Source organism: Pongo pygmaeus, chromosome 3 (genome assembly GCF_028885625.2).
Source record: "Pongo pygmaeus isolate AG05252 chromosome 3, NHGRI_mPonPyg2-v2.0_pri, whole genome shotgun sequence".
NCBI classification, from domain to species: domain Eukaryota; kingdom Metazoa; phylum Chordata; class Mammalia; order Primates; family Hominidae; genus Pongo; species Pongo pygmaeus.
The window spans coordinates 106,717,892-106,740,047 of record NC_072376.2 but is presented as its reverse complement, the minus strand read 5'-3'; the positions used below and the strand labels follow the sequence as shown (position 1 = coordinate 106,740,047).

Below are 22,156 nucleotides of genomic sequence, written 5' to 3'. Positions count from 1 at the left end.
TACAAGTAACAGGACTTTGTGAATGTGGTTTTAAGAAAGAAATTTTTAAAGTGATGCAATAAAGCACTTGATTTTTAAAAATCCAAATTATGATAAAGTAGACTCAACTGGGTAAGTCTTGTAGAGTGAAGAACTCCCCATATCCAATGCTGGAGAACAAGAAGCAGCAGCTCCAACTACACTTTTAGGAGATGAAATTTGCTGATATAGTTCTTTCTATGCAACAGAGAAAAGAGCTTCTTTGTGGGAACTGCATCACGTTTCCCTACACCATCCCATAGCACCCTAGAAGGGCACAGAAAAGATTGTAGCTTACTATTAAAGGCCAGTAATCATCTTGTTTTTTTTTTCCATACCTTGATTTTAAATTATTAACCAATGATCAGCAAATATGCTTTGATCATTAACTTAGAAAAATATCAGAAGTAAATAAAATCAGCAACTAAGGCAATTAATTTAATGAGATCCTACTGCTAATCTTAACCTATCAGAAATACCTTGAACAGATGTAACTCATTCTGAAAGTTGTGTAACAGTGCAAAGTATGGATATACCATAATTCATTTCAATTATTCCCTGATTTTAGGAACTCCATTTGTTTCCATGGTTTTGCCACTATAAATATCATACTATTAACAGTTTTATATTTTTTTTTTAAAAAGGGAAGTATTCTGAACAGTTCTGAGTCTCCAAACTACTTAAAAATATACAAACTTTTAAATGAAGTTCAACACAATTTCCCCCACCCCAATCCGCCAACAACATGCAAGATGTGGGCGATCACAATTACAAAAACCATTTTAATATGTACTGGCCACTAGACAGTATTTTTTTTTTGCACGAATTCTGGCAAGTATTTTATTGAAAGCAGCAAATTGGGGAAATATGTAGACTTATATGATCTATTTAATCAAAGTATCTGTCCTTTCCCTTGCTGATGTATTTCTACCCCAAAAGGAGATTTAAAAAGCTGGCCTTATCATTTAAAACATTTCATCACAGTCTGGGATATCATTTCATTTTATTTATGATTAAAAAGAAAATGGGCTAGGAAAGGAGTTTTTATGCTGATGCAATTAAGCAGCTGACTTTTTTTAGGACATCAAATTTGTGTATAGGAGTAACTAAAACCACTTTTTCACTTTCTCTGATTATACAAACAATTACCTGTTATCAGGCAAAAAAGACACTGGTCATATAGTATCATACCATCCCTCCCTTTAATTTATAATGATATGATAGAATAAAATACCCTACTTGGGGGTGGGGGAAATCAATGAAAAACAGTTCATAGTCCACTTATGTGCCATTACAGAAAACCTAGGGGTTCTCTCCTACCACTAGTTGCCATATCACTTTCTAGGCATGATACAGAAATAAGTTCAGACATTTTGTACAATTGAGATAAAATATGAATAAATATATTCAACAAAGATTACCTTTGGTTTAGAATGGAAGGTTGTTCTATGTTCCATCCACCTCCATTTCCAGTAAGCATGGTAACTTGTTTGGTCAATTTATTTGAAATGTCTTCACATTTGTTCATAAGCCTTATAACTACATCTCTTTCTTGAATCAGTGTTTTACAGTGCCATATCAAATCTTCTGATAAGCCATTAGTTTTGGACATCTTTGTGAACTATGGCATAAAAAGAAAAATAATTGAATAGTTCAGATCTAGGAAAGAGAAAGGCAATCCTGATTTCTTTATGAGGAAAACAAGTTTGCTAATTTAAACTTTTACTTAATGAGCTTATAGTCAACTACTAAGAGAATCTGATTCATGTTTATATTTGAGTTGCTACATGTTTCACTTTTATATTCTACTGTCACACATCAAACTCATTATGTTAAAGTAAAATATATCTTACCTCAAAAAATGCATAATCCCAAACTTGTTACTTTGACCCTGGCAGCTATTCTCTTATAGGAGAAACATTCACAAGTAATTGTTACTATCTCCTATCAAGTTTTTAAAAACATTTCAAAATCTTAAATTCACTTTTCCCTAATACCAAAGGTAATAGTATCAAATGTAGTCACTGCAAATCTGATCTCTCACCTCTACTTGTCATTTCCTATGACTATTACATATTAAGATTAATCTTAAAAGAATTTTTCCACATCTATCATCAAAGTGTAGCCCCGCAAGTTTTCAAAACTCTAATTATTTGTCACTTGATACTTTACTTCTAAACAGAGACTATTACATGGAGAGATATCACATGAATCAAAAGTTAACTATGACCAATTAAATAATTAGATAAGGTTTTTAAAAACCAATTTCAATATAATACTATAAATGGTTCTCTGTGAAAACTCACAGAACTTCTTTCAAAATATAGTTGTATTTATTTTTCAAAAGGAGGCACTGAATACTTCATATGTAAAAGCCATATCAGAACTAGAATTTTTCAGAGAGATAGCTGAAAATATATGTTCTATAAAACATGACAAAAAATATTTTTAGTGGAAAGGATGAGAAAGCCCAAAAGCTATTTGAAATACTTGGGACAAAAATGAAAATCCCATAAGCCAGAACTAAATCTAGGAAACTAAAATAAAACCATCTATTAGGAAAATACCACACATGATTTTTATTCATGTCATCCTATTTAGCATATTTTTCCAAGTTATAACAAGAATCACATTAACAACTCTAAGAAATCACTGTGATCACAGTATTTCTAAGTTCAGCAAAAAGCTCAAGCAGTAATTAAGTGCTTTCTGGATATACTAAGATAATTAAATAAAATACAGTTTATAGCAATATACATTTTCCATATTTATCCTAGAATAACTTGGAAATATACAAAATATCCAATCTATTCTTAGCACTTCAAAAATGGCACTGTAAATTACTAAGTTTATTTGCATACTCTACATTTTTCACAGGGACAAAATTCATAATCACAATATGATCTCCTACTTCCCCTATTTTGTGCTTTTCAGGGGAAAGATCTATTCATAAGCAGCAGTATAGATAACAATCAGTGTCTTAAGGAGGTTCTATTAGAACTTTTAGCTAAAATACTTTTATTTTTAAATGCAACCAAAAATTATAGGCCATAAACCAATCTCATGCTGATTGCAGTATGTGTGTGTAATATATGTAAATGTGAGAGAAACCCAACAAATTAATCAGGAAATAAGGAATGAACATACATTAGGTGCCATTTATGTGCTAGTAACTATTAGATACCTTTTATTCAGTAACTCATTAAATCCTTGTAACAACTACCAAGACTAGTCTACCAAATCTAGATGAAAAAACTAAGGTTCAATTTCCAACATCACAAAGCTGGGTAAGAGAAAAAGTCCATGCTCTTTTCACTGTATAACTAGTACCTCCCTAAATAAAATAATTTAAGACCTTAAAATTTCAAAATAAACTTTTTTTTCTGTAACCAACTACCATTTCTTTCTTTTTTTTAACAGAAATTACTCTAACTGTTGAATTATCTGGGAGACAGACACAGCCCCTGTCCTTGTGGTCTATGAACACTGGGAAACACAAGTAACGATTTCAAGCATAACCTCTGGTATAAACAAGGGAAACAACAGAAATTCATGGGCACTCATCACAAAAAGACTAATAAAATCTAAGACCTAGTAATTCCTTATGGAGTAAGAAGCCAGAAATAATAAAAGAACTGTTTTAATGGAAAGATAAATTCACATGTCAGAACCTAGAGAAGCAACAGACAAGTCTGAACAGGAAGGCAGTAAGGGTATGAATCATTTTGATGCGTTCTAAACTGAACTTATGGGCATTAAAAAGCTATCGCAGGGTTTTAGAGAGTTCCTGTTTAGAAAGACCTCCATGAGAGTAATGTGAAGAAGGCTTGACAGCAAAGAACTATTAAGAAGGCTTTGAGTTGAGAGACAATAGTGGCCTGTGTTGGACATGGAGAAACTGATTCATAATCTTTAGGAGGTAGAACCCATTAAGTGTGGGGAGATGAATGAAGAGATAAGCCTGACTCCCAGACTTCTGGATTCAATGCCAACAGATTAGTGGTACCATCTATTGAGATTAAAATTTACCAAGATGGCAAGGGAAGTCTGTTTCTGGATATATTAAATTTGGGGTAGCTACCAAATTTTGGAGAGAGAGCTAGTGGTTAGTTAAATAAAGATCTATATCTTAGGGAAGAGATGTTGTAAGCTGGAGAAAAAGATGCCACACAGGTGATCATCAAAGTCAAAGATGCTGATGAGATTACCTAAGAAAAAGCACATGAAATTGGAGATTAGAAGACTGAGAGCAAAACCTTGAAGAACATCAACATTTAGAAGCATTTAAAAATAGACAGAAAGAGCAAGAAGAAATGTAGGATGTGGTATCAGAGAAGCCAAGGAAGAAATAATTTCAAAAAGTGTAAGTTTTAACTGACAAAAAAACAATAAACTGGCCGGTTGTGGTGGCTCACACCTATAATCCCAGTATGTTGGGAGGCCAAGGCAAGAGCATCGTTTGAGCCCAGGATTTCAAGACCCGCCTGGGCAACATGGCAGAACTCCATCTCTACCAAAAATACAAAAAATTAGCCGGTGTGGTGGCATGTGCCTGTGGTCCCAGCTACTCAGGAGGCTGAGGTGGGACGATGGCTTGAGCCTGGGAGTCAGAGGTTGCAGTAAGCCAAGACGCCACTGCACTCCAGCCTGGGTGACAGAGTGAGACCCCGTCTCAAAAACAAACAAACAAACAAACTTAATCTTTCACCAATTATAATGAATTTATATAAAATACACCACATGGTAAATAATTTCTATAGTATTTCTCATGGACAGTTCTGAATAATTAAATATGTAACTATTCACAGTGGTTATAAATGTATAATTTTATTCATAATAGTTATGCTTTGAAGATATGTGCCAGAAGCACATGGAGAGGTAAATATTCATCTAATAACATATTCACAATTCGGTAGAAATCTAAAGATGTTACTGTATTGTTGAAAGTTAGTGCCTAAGCATAGTATGAGTTTAGTGATAAATAACAGTCAATATTTTCTGAGAAACAGATAAAAAGTAAAATGTGTACTGTGAAGATTCCTAACATGTAAGTCACATAACTATTATTAAGAAAACCAATGTTAGATTATACTAAGTGAATATATTCAAAGTGAAGCTGAAGCACACTGAATCTTTATAAAGCAATTACAGGTTTCTTTTTTTTTCCCACTTAAAAAAGAATATAGTACTATTCTTCAAATATTTTCAAAAGCTGTGTTATACAAGAGGTAACTGAAAAAATTAGCATATTGTGATCTAATCTGTCATTATCGTATTTTCTGCCGCTGAATAGCTTTTTGAAATGTAAAATCTCCTTCATAGCTGAAACTTCCTAATATAAAAAAAATTACAGCAGACATAAATCACAAATTCACTTAAGCTGTCCCAATTTACACATTTAAGTTTGATGTCTTTTTATTTACAAAAAAAATTTTCTTCCTTTTACTTATTTTTTAAGAGTATAAATTAATTATGGTCATTTGGAAGCCACAAGAAAGGGTTAAAAGGTGGGGATGACCAATCATTTTGAGAGCTGGAAAACTGAAGGAAAGAATAAACATTTATTCTGAATTTTGTATATGAACGGCAACATTTAGAGTGGTAGATATAAGGAAGTTCTTTTATAGATAGTTCCTTAAGAAGCAGCAATAACAGTATTAAAATACTATTTTTGCAGGCCAGCATGGTGGCTCACGCCTATAATCCCAGCACTTTTGGGGCCGAGGCGGGTGGATCACTCGAGGCCCTAGGAGTTCAAGTCCAACACAGTGGAACCCTGTCTCTACTAAAAATACAAAAATTAACTGGGTGTAGTGGTGCACGCCTGTAATCCCAGCTATTCGGGAGGCTGAGGCACAAGAATTTCTTGAACCCGGAAGGCAGAGGTTGCAGTGAGCCAAGATCACGAAACTGCACTCCAGCCTGAGTGACAGAGCGAGAGACTGTCTCAAAATGAAAAAAAAAATTATAAAAATATTAATTTCACAATGGCTAATGAATTATGGATCCAGATATGTAGCATCAACAGATGCTAATGTTACAAAAAGTAACCATCAGATATTACTGTCTTCTGATGAAAGAACACATCACTAACTATGTAATAATATTGGTGGGTGCATTTAACCTTCTAATGATCATTTTACAGAAAGTACTAGTCCAGTGGAACATGTTAAACTACACTGGGGAGGTATAATCAGACAAGTTTAGACAGGAGAGTTATAGAACAAATGACCCAGTTTCTTTACCAAAAACTGGAAAAAGAGAAGGGGGAGAGAGAGAGGGATAAGGAATCTACAGATTAAAAGACCTATCAAGCAATCTTAGTAAGTGGACCTTACTTGGATCCTAATTCAAACTAACAAACTATAAAACAAATGAACATATACTATGGCATTTATGAGACAACTGGAAATTTGAACTCAATATTTTGATATTAAGAAATTATTGATGATTTTTATTAGATACAAGAATGTTATGGTTTCTTCAGGAGATACATATTTAAACTCATAAGGATAAAATGATGTCTGAGATGTGCTTCAAAACAATATGATGGAAGGAAGTGGACAAGAGTATGGAAGAAACACATGGCGGTTCATTATAACACTGTGTGCTTAAATTTCTTGTAATAACAAAATGGGGGAGGCAATGAAGGGGAGTACAAGGTAATTCTTACTTCAGGACGCTTTCACAATCAAGGGTTGGTTATGAGATTTTTAACTGAACTTCACTTTTTGGTTATTTTGAAGTTGAAATTTCAGAACAACTCCTTAGGACCCCCTAACACTCCCTACCTCTCCCCTCCCACACAAGTAAACCAACTTTAGAGATGATCAAAATGACTGTTGCTGATTTAGAATTTACATCTATCTAATAACAATCCACTAACCACGAATGTAAAACAGCAGTAGACAGTTTTTTAAAGGAAAAAGAGTTTAATTGAATGAATTTACTGTGAGTAGATTCTGCTGTGACAGTAAACCCAAATAGCACGGGTTTAAATAAAAGGAAGTTATTAATCTCTCATGTAAATAAAAATCTGAGGAACTGATTCAGATTTGGTATGTTGGTTCCAAAATTAAGGATTCTTCTAACTCTGTTGCTTCAATAACCTCAACATTCACCATCATATTGACCCTTCTACCGGCAGGAAGAAACAACGCTTTCCAAAGGTTGTAACATACCACTGCTCACATCCCATTAGAATGAACTTTGTCAAACTATCACAAGGGAGGCTAAAACAGTTAGTCTTAATATATTGTGGGTAATGTGCCCATAAGCCCAGCCATAAATCTGATTTAAAAAGCTATAGGGTGGGCATGGATATTTAACAACAACAAAAAAAGAAGAATGGTTTGATTTTAGAAAGTTTGATTCAATATGGCTAGAACTTAGTGGACAAACAGAAAACAAATAGTTTCTTAGCATTTCATTAATAATATACACAACATTTGCAATGCAAATTATTGTGAATATCTGCAGCTAATGTTTTTAAAGAGCCAGGCAACTGATGGCATTTAATTTTTAAACTTTCCCATAGGCAGGCACTATAATTACACCCCACTTACAGATATTTGCTTACAGATATGTAAGCTGTTAGAAAATGACAGACAAGAATTCAAAATCAGGTCATCTAGCTTCACTATGTTATTCATCTATCACCTAGTATGCACTTACAAAACCAATGGAATAAAAAAAGTGGCATGCACTGAATTCAGAAACAAGAGACTCAAAATGAGAGAGATAAAAGGATTCTCCAGGATGACAGGAAAATGAAATGCTAAGGCCACTTCCAAATCAGAGCAGGTGGTAAGATTCCTGATTTTCTAAAAAAGATGAAACTGACAGATTACCAGAGATGTCTAAAATCTGACAGGCCCAGGTAATCCCAGCACTCTGGGAGGTGGAGGTGAGCGGGTCACTTGAGGTCAGGAGTTCAAGACCAGCCCGGCCAACATGATGAAACTCCGTCTCTACTAAAAATACAAAAATTAACCGGGCGTGGTGGTAGACACCTGTAATCCCAACTACTTAGGAGGGTGAGGCAGGAGAATCGCTTGAACCTGGGAGGCAGAGATTGCAGTGAGCTGAGATCGCATCACTGCACTCCAGCCTGGGTGACAGGGAGAGACTGTCTGAAAAAAGAAAAAGAAAAAAAAAAAAATCTGACGGAAAATTTAGGCAACTGGAAAAGACTTTAGAGTTGACCTAATGACAAGTATATAGGAAAATAAAGAGAAAACCTGAGACAAATAACAACTAGAAAAAAAAATGAGAAAAAAATAAAAAAAAATCATGTAGTATACTACATGGTTCATCTATGAAAGGCATTTGCATAGTCATAACAACGCAGACACTAAAAATGATCTTCAAAATTACCATATTAACATATATTAATAGAACTGGGGAACAGAAAATGGGCATGTGAAGTGAGGTAGATGGCGAGAGCTAAATCCTATTGTCTATAACATTAAGTTGATGGATAAGACCTACAAATGACAAAAAGCGCATTATAATTATATTACATAAAGATATGGAGGTGATCAGAACAATGAGACAAAAAGTTACGAAAGAAGTTATCTGCAGCATGGGCAACAGGCTGGGGAAAAGGGTGGATATAGATTTTTTTTGGGGGGGAACAAGCCTATAGAATTATTTGTTAATCTAAGTATATGTGTAAATAATAAAAGTATAAACATTAACAAACAGTAAAGAAACAATTTGGGGAGGGGGAAAGAAGGGCTCTCACTTAAGGAAAGATGTAAGAACACTCTACTGCCACCATGTTACTGTTTTCTGAACACAGAAGTCACTTAATCCTGTAAGTTACTTAACTTTCCCCCCAAAAAGATTTAAGAAATACAAAGTACCCTATAAATGTGGGATCTATTAGTAAATCTGAAGTTACTGAAAAGCACAGAAAAGATGATCCTGCTTACATGGTAAGAAGTATACAAATGTATACATAAATAAATGATGCTCAAAACATCTTAAATGGTGGGTATCTTTGGTAGAATTTGGGGTAAACTTTACTTTTTCATTTCTGCACATACTATTTCAATTTTAGGTAAAACAAATCATTTTCAAAAAATGATAAATCTTTTTTCAGGAGGAAGAAAGTAAAAAAGCTAATTGCTACTTCCTGAATAATTACATGAAAAAAACTCATCAATATGGCCCCAATCATGATCTCTTCATTAAAAACTCAAGTGACTACTCAAAGGACTTTTTTCTTTCAAATAGTCAGCATCTGAAGTATCACTCTCTTGCCACAGTGTGTCACTCTTACTGTACAGATATTTTTGAATTTCCATAGGAAGGAGGAAACTGTTTAAAAGCAGATTTAATTTTCAAATCATTAAATCCCCACTTACCAAAAGACAGCCCTGAGGACAGAGTCCCAAGCTTATTCATTATTATAAATACCTGGCAGCAGCCTACAAAGTACTCAAAATGTACTTGCAGTTTTTTTTAATACAAACTTATCAAACTTACACAAATTAAAACAAGCCTGAATATATAGTAATCTTACAAATAAATTCACTGGTGCCACCTTATTCAGAAGGAAGAAATACTACGTATTACCATGCTTTAAGTGGCCAATTTAGGCCAGGTATTTTACAGAAATCACCAGTTAAACAAAGCAAAGGACCAGATGCAGTGGCTCACACCTGTAACCCCGGCACTTGGAGAGGCCGCAACAGGTGGATCACCTGAGGTCAGCAGTTCCAGCCCAGCCTGGCCAACATGGTGAGACTCCATCTCTATTAAAAATACAAAAATTGGCCAGGTGTGGTGGCGGGCACCTGTAATCCCAGCTACTAGGGAGGCTGAGGCAGAAGAATCGCTTGAACCTGGGAGGTGGAGGTTGCAGTGAGCTGAGATCATACCATTGCACTCCAGCCTAAGTGACAAGAGTGAAACTCCGTCTCAAAACAAAACAAAACAAAAACCAAAAAACAAAATCAGCAGTCTAGTAGATGAGAGTAACACAATGAGAAGCATAGTGTGTGACATGGACTAAACCTGAGTTGCTTGGTTATCAGCCAAGGAAAACTGGATCTACACTGATCCAAATGTTAACAAAGCAGATGCATATATGAAAGTTTACAGGTTGAGTTACTGATGCATGTTGCATTGGTCAGCATAAAAACATTACTACTCTGATTAACATATAAAGATGCAACAGAGTAATATTTTTCACAGACATAATAATATCCCCTCCTTACTGTGTGCAAGGCTAGACAAAAATCCAGTAAGTGGATGGTGAACTGATGCCATCAAATGTGTGAAATTTGGCAATAAAAATTCCAATTTTACCACAATAACAGTACACGTTTTTAAACTAATGACATTTTTGGCTTGCTATATTTCTGAAGCCTACTTGATTTAATGATGAGGTTTTCTCACAATAGGCACCTACATTACTGCTATTATGCAGAAAAACTGTAAGTAAAATGGAAAAAATTATGAAGAAAAATTTAAAAACTATTTAAATTTTGACTCATAGAATAAATGATTATAAAGCTGAAGCATAAATATATCCTTTTAGGTAATATACTTTAAAAAAAATCAAATTTTCCTCATGTAAAATGAGGATGACTAAAATATCTTAAGAGTATTTTAGTTTCAAAAAGCATAATTATCTGACAAATAAGTCATAGTAGTATAGAAAGGTAGTAACCTCTAGATTTAAACTTACTGTAATTAGATTACCAAGTAGGTGATATTAATAAGTATATTATACTGACATTTTATATATATCTACTACACTTATATTACATTTATATGTCTACTACCTTGAAAACAACCCAATGATCTACAACTTTTCAAATGTTGTTTTAAAAGGCACAATATAATTTTCACATTCAAATTACTTTTATAATAAGACAATGAAATACTAACGATTACATTTAATCATTTAATAATCACCAACGTTAAAGAAACCTCACTTTTAACAAAAATTACTATTGTACATATGTACTTTATTCATGGGCTCAAGTATGCATTTTTTAATGAAATATTTATGAACTTTACAGTTTGTAAATAGAAATTCCCCAATTCTTAAGACTAAATAAGATTAAACAATGATTTCACGAAAGAGCAAACTAGTTGTTAGCAGGTTGTTCTTAATATATTTAATACCTTGTAATTTTCATTAAAATATGACTGAGTAATATGATTAAAACCTCAACTAATTCTCACAGAAATTTCTAAATATGGCAGCTATCAACACAAAACAATTTTTTTGGCTTTTGTTTCCTTTTGAAGTTGTTTAGAGGTACATTATCAAACCTCACTGATTAACAGGGAAGAAGCAAATTATATAGCTTTTAACTAAAAAATATGCATAATATTGACTTTTGTTTTGATAATTTTATTAAGATATTAAATCTGCTCTAGGGTAGAGTTTGGGCTAAAAAAGTACTCTATAAATAAGTCACATTTAAAATTCTAAAGATTTTTAAAGTAGAAGCTCAAAGTTCTAAGCAAATTAAAATTTAAAGCATATATATATTTACTTGCTAATTTACACTATTAATTTGAAAAAGCTCATTCACCTACTTTGCTAAGGACAGCAAAGCACTGTATTCACTGAACTCAAGTAGAAAGTTTACTTTTCAGATACGTTTTAGACTGTTACATAAAATATTTCACATTTGGACGGATGGTTAGAACAAACAATATAGTCTTTATGTTCAACTTTTAGAAAGGGGCAAGATGTTAGGAGGTTTAAGTAAGTAATGCATAATCTCCAAATTCATGTCAAGACTAATTTAAACTCTGCTGATTAATTAGTAGGGGAAATATGCTTTCTACATGTTAAGTTGCTGAATATTTTTTAAAAACATCTGGCACATATACCTCCGGTAAAATTGTATAATTTACTTTTACTGTAAGATATTCGGGCAAGTATTTACAGCAACTAAACAAACTAGTGCAGATAATTGCATATCTTATTAAATAAATTAGAATCTCAACAAGCCTGAGCAACCCTACTCTGCAACAACATAAGAGACCATTAAAGATTAAAAGAAAGAAGAAAAGGAAGAAAAGAAGAACAAGAAAGCCCTTCAGCAAATACTTTAACAAATAAATCACTCAGGCAAAGCCAAACAAGTTTTGAAAGGGCCTGCTTTGACAGATGTTCTCTGGAAACGCAAAGGCTTCAGGCAAAACGAATGGTTTTATTATTATTTTTTAAAGCTATGGAATATTATTAATGTTGTTTCTGTATTTTTCAAATATTTTAATTAAAAAAAAAATGCATTTACAACCATTGTTCAGGGACTCTCCCCTACCGCCACTTCAAGACACTTACCAGGGCATTTAATGCTCATTTAGATTTGTTTCAAGTATAAAATTAATCACAAAAGCAACTTCGCTCCCTCACTTAGGGAATAAAACTTCCTAAAAAATTTTATAAAGCATCAAGAGTTGCTGCATCTTTTAAAGCTGTAAAAAATCATCCATATTGCTTTTACAACAGGCCTATATACAATTCCTGCTATAAAAGCCCACATAAGGGTTGAAGCAAAATTTAAGAGTTCTTATATTTATCTGTATGAATAAGATTTGATGACTGTTGGCATTCATAAAACTCAAAATGCAGGTATTCTGTATAAAACCTGTTTACAGAAAGTCAAATTCCAGAAAATGATCATGCAAAGTGTACTTACCAGTGCTTATGCCTTCCCTTCACCTAACGCTTGAATTCTAGGCTTCCAGAAACTTTTCTATCTTTCCAATTAAAAACGCTGCAGCCTGCTACACTCCATAAAATGGCTGCGTTGTTTAACCAACAAAAACATGTTACAGACTGAGCTGTTACTTTTAGAAGAAAAAAAGAAAATAAACAATTGCTTCTTTTGTGGTGAAGCATAAAACACTTAGGCTGGCATTTTGAATCATGGAGCTCCCCTGGCCGTTGCTATTGCTCTTCAAGTAGTTGTAGTAAAATTTCTGCCACATTCTTGCTTTCTGCATGGTGTCTCAGCAGTAACAGATCAGAACAGGCTAGCAAACAACTCCTTCCTAAATGTAAGCTCTAATTTCTTCTTCTGCAGTGAAATGAACCAAGTTTCTATGCAAAAGAATGAGTGACAGTATTCCCAGCCAATCAGCTTGGGTTTTTTCAGGAAAATCACCCCTTAATTCATTCAAAATTAGGTCATATGACACTATTTGAAATACTATTGGCTTACAATGAAAGTAATGTTTGACTTTACACAGGATAAGGCCACCCATCTATGCTTCCCTGGGCTGAAGACAACTTGACTATAACCGGTACTGTGAATTAAATACACACACACATACAAGGGGAAAAAAAGAATAAAGCCTTACCAGAGCCTCCCAACTATTAAAGGGCCGGAGTTCTGTTATCTTCTGAGCCTTTTTCTGAGAACACTGAGGAATCAAAGTAAGTTCACCAATTGAAGCATCTTGAAGGAAGTGAAGAATTTTACCTTTATAGCCATCCTCCATCACTTCTTCACCACTACTATAGTCCTCATCTAGTGAACTACCGACATCAGAACCTGAATCATATTCAGAGTCTTCAACAACTCTCTTTGGATTAAAAACATTTTTTTTACGTTTCTTGTTAAAGCCATTTTGTGCTTTCATTGAAAATTTCTGTTTTAGTTTTGTTTTAGTTGCATTTTTAGGGTAATTTTGACTTCTTGAAGAAACTTCTTTTCCATTTGGAACCTCACTTTGTGATGCATATTGCATATCTGTATATAAAAGACAAAAACAGTAACTAAATTAGAAATACATATAGACTTCAAATAAAAACTTAAAACATTTACCTATTCCTTTTGAATACAGAAGAATTCAACCACAATTTATTGTTAAATTTGATACACTTTAAAAATACTTAAGTAGAATTTGAAGTTAAACAATTGTTTCAAAAGCAGGTGATAACTTGTTTTTAAAATGAATTAAATATAAATCTCTATTTTCTAACAAAGGTCCTGAGAACATAAATGACAGCTGCATATCTGTATGATGTCTCAGATGTTCCTAGCAGCCCCACTCAACTATGCCAACACTGAAGAATATAGCAGAACGATGCTTACACTACTATAAAGCTTACTAATAAAAAGTGTGTATGCTTCAACTATCCATAATTTTCCAATACTATCTTCAATATTCTAAGTTTCATCGTTACTTAAAAATTATTCAAATAGACTGGGCATGGTGGCTCACGCCTGTAATCCCAGCACTTTGGGAGGCCGAGGCAGGCAGATCACAAGGTCAGGAGTTCGAGACCAGCCTGACCAACATGGTGAAACCCTGTCTCTACTAAAAATATAAAAATTAGCCAGGCATGGTGGTGCATGCCTGTAATCCCAGCTACTCAGGAGGCTGAGGCAGGAGAATCGCTTGAACCTGGGGGGTGGAGGCTGCAGTGAGCCGAGATCGTGCCATTGCACTCCAGCCTGGGTGACAGAGCAAGACTCTGTCTCAAAAAAAATAAAAAATAAAAAAAATTATTCAAATACAGTATTATCAAAAAGCCCCACTACTTTATCACTGATTATCAGTTTACAGAATTCTAAGATGCCTGTGAATGAAGGTACACCATTATTTTATGTACCAGTGAGAAAACATGCATCAATCTATAATACAATACTTTATTCAGAAATTTTTACTTACTCAAAAAGCTATTAGACTTACACAGATTATCATACCTTTATTTTTGTACATTTATAAAAAATAAGCAAAATAAATTGGCTAAAGTATTCCTCAAATGTTTTCACATTCATAACATGGCTCTTCTGACTCATTTTGAAAACTCAGATTTGGTGGCTTTCTTTTTGCCACAGAATATCATTTTCTGTGCCATCAACAGTATTGGTAGTATAGCCTTTTAAAACAATTTATTTAAAAAAAAAAAAAAAAAAACCCAAAACACCTAAAGCTACCATGCTGGGCTTTTAAAGCTGGCTTTGCAATTATGAAGAGCTAGTCTACTTGATTCTTCCTTAGGTATGTTACTAAACATGTATGACTCAACTCTTCCTTACCACCTCTCCTCTATCATTTGGTTCCTAGAATTAAGAGTGTTCCAAAATGTGTTCATGCCTATGATACCCTTAAGTTTTTGATGCTAGTGCTTTTGATATCTGTGCAAGTACAGGCTAAGACATCTACATTACAGTAATGACATGATATCACCAATCACAAGATCCATCCTGACAGTTGTTAAAAAGTTTATTTTACACTCAATAAAACATGGCAATTTAAAAGTAGCCTTAACTATTAAGAAAGACTGAACAAATAGAAAAAGATATTTATTGTTTTGTTTTACACTATGATAAAGAACAGGCAGGTCAAAACATTTAAAAACTGGTTGTTAAAGAATGTTTTTACATCATTACTTTCAACATCTTTTGCAATCCTACCCTCTGATTAACAGCTAATAGGTTTTCTTATATACTAAAATATAGACCATAATGAGAAGTATGTCTTTTCTATGACCCAGAATAATTACCTTGGTCTTCTGCAAACACTTTTAGAGATTCTAAAGCTTCTGTGTACATCCATTCATGTTCCTTGAGTACTTCTCTAAGTTCCTAGAAATAAGTCATTTATCTTTTTGTTAAAAATCTCAAATTAGCAACTTGCAGAAAACGTCTATGCTCTTTTAAAAATAAGTTAATCACCTGAAAACAGAGAATTCATATCTGATTATTTTGCACTTGTTTTTATGCTGCTTTACAAATGCTTTCTGTGTAATTTCACCTCCACAAATACATAATAGTCTTCAAAGGAAAGAAAACTTGACATTTTTTTGCATTTCTAACTCTCACTATGAAGTACTGTGAACACTAGAGGATCAAGAAATGTTTTCTCAATTAAAAATGAAATTTCAATATGCAGCTAGGCTTTTACAAACTGCCAACTTCAAAACATGTAGTTTCAACATAGGTAAAGAACCAATATTGCAACAAGATTTTGCATTCAGCTCATCAGAATTTAGTAGATGTACTATCTGAACATACATACTCAAATAAATCAGTGCAAGTGTAAATGTACTCTAAATGCTAAACAAATATGTCCTTCTATATATGATCATGGGATTAAACAGCGGGCCTTTTAGCAACAGGATGCGTGGCATGAGTCTTTAATGACTCTGAAAATATTCTTACTATCTGGGAAGTAGTAGAAAGCTTATGAAATATTATGACACTGAAATGGAATACTTTTTAAATTCTTATAAGAAATTTCAAGAATGATAACATGAAAAAAACTAAGCAGTTACTTGATGGGGGCAGGGTTACAGATCACTTTCTACATGACTTACATGTTATAAATGAGTTCACAATTTTTATTACGGTTATTTTTTAATGACTTAGGGATACAGTATAGATACTATAGTAAACAAGGTAAATAACATAAATAAACAGTATGAAAATACTTTATAACATTGATAAAAGGAGAACATTTAATTAGAAGAATACAAAACTCACCCTAAGCTTTTATGTGGTTGAACTCTATTTTATAATAAAAACACTTAGTACACACTGATTAAATTTTCATACACGACTACTCACCTGTTTATCAAAATTGGGAAATTCCTTTTGCAATTTCAGTACAATACTTTCCTGCTTTTCCCAATTACTGCTAGATTCTGCAGACTCATTTGATTCCTCTCCCTAATGGGGAGAAAAAAAAGAAAACAATTTAAGAGATACCAATAACAATGGTCTTAAGGCAATTATCATTGTATTTTGACTTGATCTGAAAACTATCATCATCAATCAGAAGAATCCAAACTGTTTCTTTTTGTTTCTGTGAACACTGACATATTTATGTCTTTAAGGATGAAAAATATTGCTGACTTAAGATCACTGAAAGACCCTGATTGCATATCCGGTAACTCAAACTTTATTCTCAGTGCTTCAAATGAGATAAATCTGCTAAAAAACTAGAATGATCCTCAAATTAACTCAATATAATTCAAGTATACTGATGCCTTATCCAAGACAATGGTAAATTTTAAAAGGATACAAATATCTCTATGTTCACTATTATATACCCACCTATAAATTTCAAATTCTGAGAAGAGTTTACTTTTACTTCACTCTTGATTCACAGAATGGCTTAAATATTAATTGCTCAGTCACAACATAAAACTGAAACAACGATAAAAGGAATTTAAGTGGAACTAAATAATGTATAAACAAAACAGATTAATATGAGAATTGTGGCTATACATAGTCTCACTTTTCCTTCTTCTCTGTCACTTAACTTCACTTGAAGAAACTGGTTAAAGTCCACATTTAAGCAAAAAGAAAAGACTCCTTGTGTTCATGCATAGGAAAAATTCTGGTCAATCAAAAAGCATTTTTCTACTCTGCTTAGAACTGCACCACATACTATACACACAAGATGGAGAAAAATACAATCTTCTTCCTCAGCCTCCTTTATTATCCAACAACTGAATTGCTATTTTTCTCTTTCAGTACCTTAGACAGAAATAACTAAATTCTGATACCTCCTCTGCACAATGGAGTAAAATAAAATTTCATAAAACAGAGACCAATAAAATGCTATGGATATCTGGATTAAAGAAGAAAATTACATGTGTTTCATAATAGTAAGTGGTCTACTTGGGCTCAAATGCAGAGAATGTCAACAGGTTACAAGGATGAAGAATTAAACCAGAGCTAACATGGAATAAAGCCTAAGGTTAGTCTTTTTTTCAGAACCAACAGGATTTTGAGCAGGAGAATAATAAGACATACTGGTGAAATCCATCTGGAGAAAACATTTCAAAATCTTCAGAAATTCACACTGCCACCTTTACAGCCCAGGCACACTGAAATTCCAAGAACAGTATTTTAAAGCTCACAGATGGACAAAAACCAGCTGAGGAGGGAACAGATCCAAGTATCTAACACTAGACCACGGCTTTTTCACTACATAAGTGTTACCTAAACTTCATGAAGTTGTTTATTTGTTAATATATCAAATGTGCGTCATGGACAAACAAATAAATTGCGGTAAACACATAAAATGGAGTATCACTAAGTCAAAAAAGAATGAAGTACTGATACACACTACAACATGAATGAACACTGTAGTATATTTGAAAGCATTATGCTATGTAAGAGACTAATAAAAAAGAACAAAATCATGTTCTTCGCAGCAACACAGATGTAGCTGGAAACCATTATCCTAAGCAAGCTAATGTGAAATGAGAAAATCAAATACTACATTTCTCACTTATAAATGGGAGCTAAACACTGGGTACACATGTTCATAAAAATGAGAACAACAGACACTGGGGAACACAAGAAGGCGGAGGGAGGATGTGGGGGAAGAGTTAAGGAAAACTACCTATGGAGTACTATCCTTACTATCTGGGTGACAGATTCATTCATACGTCAAACTTCAGCATCACGCAATATACCTTTGTAACAAACTTGCACATGTACCCCAATTCTAACATAAAAGTTGAAAAAAGAAAAAACAAATAAAACACATTTTTCTGAAATTAAAAAATAAAAGGCTAGACATAAAAGGTTACATATTATATAATTCCACCTAAATGAAATGTTCAGAATAGGTAAATCCAGAGACTGAAGGCAGATGTGTGGTTGCCAGGGGTTAGGGGGAGGAGGGAATGGGGAGAAACTGCTTAATGGGTATAGCATGCTATTACGAGGTGATGACAGCATTTGGAACTAGACAGGAATGATGGTATACAACACTGTGAATGTACTAAATAGCATTAAATAGTTCACTCTAAAATGGTTAATTTTACGCTACGTGAATTTCACCTCAATAAAAAAACAGATAAAATATCTGGAAAACAGTAAACAGCTCTTCGGAATCAAATATTTAGTAGATGGTGTGCCTATCATGTGCTGTTTGCTCTTGGGTCCCACACTTCTGCCAGCTCTGCTAATCCCTGGTGACTGAATATACTCATGTGGTCCAGGAGGTTACACAGACACTTTACAAAAGCTAGCTGATAAAGTGTGGGCCTGTATCTGTCTCAGCGGGCCCAAGGGATATGATTCGACCCAGTGCTTATTTTTCCATCTCCAGAATCATAGTTGGAACAGACATATTTGGCACTGGCAGAAATCCCATACTATATTAGTTCCCTGACCCATGATGTATGGACTACTATTATAGGAAACACCAAATCCAAGTCCCTAGAATTGTCCCTCTCAAGCAAAACAACAATAATAAGCAATTACTACAGTCCTAAAGGAACTGCAGATATTGACACCACCATCCCATCCCAATGTAAGATGCCTCCTTGACCTATACAAAAAGTAGATGAGTCTTGGGAGAATTATTTAAGAGTATCATAAACAATCAAACTCCAACTGCAGCTGCTTTACAGGATGTGGTATTTTTGCTGGAGCAAATCAATATGGCTATGCAGTTATCAATCAAGCACCTGCTTTTTCCCTTATCCCAATTAGATCAAACAGAAGCAATCTGTTTTTATCTTGGCAGGTTTAATGATATACCTTCAGTTTTCAGAGTTAGAGTAACTTTCCTGGCTCTCTCAAATAATACAGTACTCATGGACTTAGATGGTTTTGCACAGTCTAGAGAGTATCACTTGATCTACTATACTGACATCATGTTGACTGGACTTGATACAGGTAGTGGGTATTTTCAATGGTACTGGTCAGATACGTACATGTTACATATCAGGGTGAAGGAATAACCATCCTCACTCTGAGGCCCACCACTTTTGTGGGAGTGTAGTTGGGAGCATGTTGCAAACTCCACTCTTAACAAAAAAGAAAGGCCACACCTATCTGCCTCTTTAGACTGTTTGGACATTGGGAGCTCACTGCACACTGGAGGCAAAATATACTTTATTAGGGTGTCTACTGCTTGATTCATTTTATAAAATACCTCTTAAGATTGTCAGTTATGGCTGGGCACGCTGGCTCACGCTTGTAATCCCAACATTTTGGGAGGCTGAGGCGGGTGGATCACGAGGTCAGGAGTTTGAGACCAGCCTGGCCAACACTGTGAAATACCGTTTCTACTAAAAATACAAAAAATTAGCCAGGTGTGGTGGCAGGCACCTGTAATCCCAGTTACTCGGGATGCTGAGGTGGGAGAATTGCTTGAACCCGGGAGGCGGAGGTTGCGGTGAGCCAGGATCATGCCACTGCACTCCAGCCCAGGCAACAATGCGAGACTCCATCTCAAAAGAAAAAAAAAAAAAAGACTGTCAGTTATGAATGGGGCCCAGGTTAAGAGACGGCTCTGTACCAGGTCCAGAGTGCAATACAACGTACTCTGCCACTTGGGTTTCATGACCAGCAGATGCAATGATTCTCCAAGAATCTGTTGCAGGTAAGGATATTGTATGAAGTCCTTGGCAAGCCCCAGTAGGAAAATTGTTGCAGAGAGTTTTAAAGAAAGGTCATCATGTCCTCTTCTATTGACCAGAGTCAGTTTTGCTGTGACACATATATTTCCAAAAATTACTGCATTATGCAAAATTGTTAAAGTAAAAATTGCAGCCTTTAGGAGAAAAACTGTTAGAGATACAATGTCAAAAACTTCATCAGTGACACATAAAAAGAGAAAGCAATCTAATAAAAATGATACCACAATTTTACACACATTAAATAGTTAATACCTAAATACTACAATAACTATGAGCTGAAGTTTGCTCGTGGACATTGGAAGGGTTACAGCTTATGAGTTATTGTGAAGTGGCAGAAGACAGGTTATCTGAAAATGAATGGAAATGTTTAACACCAGATACAGAAGGTTGTAGCTCACTGTCCTTGTGTTATGTCTGCTGTACTAACTTAAAATATAAAGAATAAATAAAATTTCTGTGGTGTTGCCAGTCTCCTTTTACACTAAAGCTGCCTGTACAGTTCCAAATTCATCCGGATGCCATACAAGACTATCCTAATATCTTCAGCAGTAAAGCCATTATCTTCAAGGCAGTCCAATTATTTTCACAGCATTTAAAACATCTGATCATTTGTATTACATCGTCATGGCATACACAGACTTCTGACTTTCATCATCACTGTCATCAACATCTTCTGTATCCACACAGCCATCAGCAGCAAGTTGCTGAATGTTTTCTGTGGTTAGATCATCAGGACAGGACCCTAGAAACTTTTCAATATCCTCATTTTTGACTGCTCCAAGTCCAAACTGTTTTCTTAGATCAATATGGCTTGTTTTGAACTTTTAAAATTTCTATGAAGTATCAAATTCTTCAAAATAAAGAATCAAGTCAAAGGCAATTTTCTGCCACACATAACACAAACACTCTTGGTATATTACTCCAGGCTTCAACAATGACATTGCAATGTTAAACCTTTTCCAACATTCTGTAACCACTTCTGCATCCCTGCCTTAGATAACAGCGATTAATATCTTAAACGTTCACTTTAAATAGTAAGTTATAAACACTGCTGTCATACATTTAAAAAGGGGCTGTTATCAGAGAGGTGGTTTTTTGGAGGCAAAAGGAAGAATGTGACATAGGTTGAATTCTGCTTTTGTAGAAAGAGAGCTTGATACACTGTAAGAATTTTTAAAGTTTTTTTTTTTTTTTTTTAAATGTTTTGGGGCATTCATCCTCTTTAACAGAGAAGAACTAAGTAAAAATATAAATGCAAATGTGGGCAGCCATCCATACATTTTTGCTATACCTGACATGAACCTCAAAGGCTGATGTTAACAATTTCTTTTAAAAGGCTCAGTTTGGTGAATGACATTACTGGCTTCAGCTTCAAATCTCCATTTGGCACTGGTGCTGAATATCACAGTTATGTTACCTTTAGGAGCCTTAAATCCCAGAGAATGTTTTCTGTCTTTCATATTTGGGTTATTCGAGGCATGTGTTCATAACAGATATTTGTTTAATCAAAACCAAGAATTTAACACCATGCATAGCTGCCTTCAATTTACTTCCGTATCACTGCTGAAAAATTCTTTTGCAGCTTTCATATCTACACTAATAGTTATGTCTGACAGCCAAAGGCTTAGGAATCTGTAGCATTGTTTGTAGGAAACTGTAGCACTGTTTGAAATCATTAAAGCAACCACTACTAGCACTAAAAGCACACAAATGTCAAAGAATAGCATATCACCACCTAACAGGATAATATACATGGTA

The 22,156-nt window shown here is 34.3% G+C and overlaps 1 protein-coding gene across 6 annotated transcripts in view; it reads right to left on the bottom strand.

Moving 5' to 3' along the window:
• The window catches only part of SMARCAD1 (SWI/SNF-related, matrix-associated actin-dependent regulator of chromatin, subfamily a, containing DEAD/H box 1), an 83,578-nt gene that overhangs the window by 25,054 nt on the left and 36,368 nt on the right, over positions 1-22,156 (bottom strand). For all 6 annotated transcript variants that reach the window (XM_054484811.2, XM_054484813.1, XM_063663918.1 and 3 more), the window contains 4 exons: positions 16,578-16,679; positions 15,515-15,596; positions 13,360-13,751; positions 1,440-1,639 (listed from right to left, as the gene is read on the bottom strand). In XM_054484811.2, coding sequence (XP_054340786.1) covers positions 1,440-1,639; positions 13,360-13,751; positions 15,515-15,596; positions 16,578-16,679 — 776 coding nt within the window. The remainder of the gene's footprint in view (positions 1-1,439; positions 1,640-13,359; positions 13,752-15,514; positions 15,597-16,577; positions 16,680-22,156) is intronic.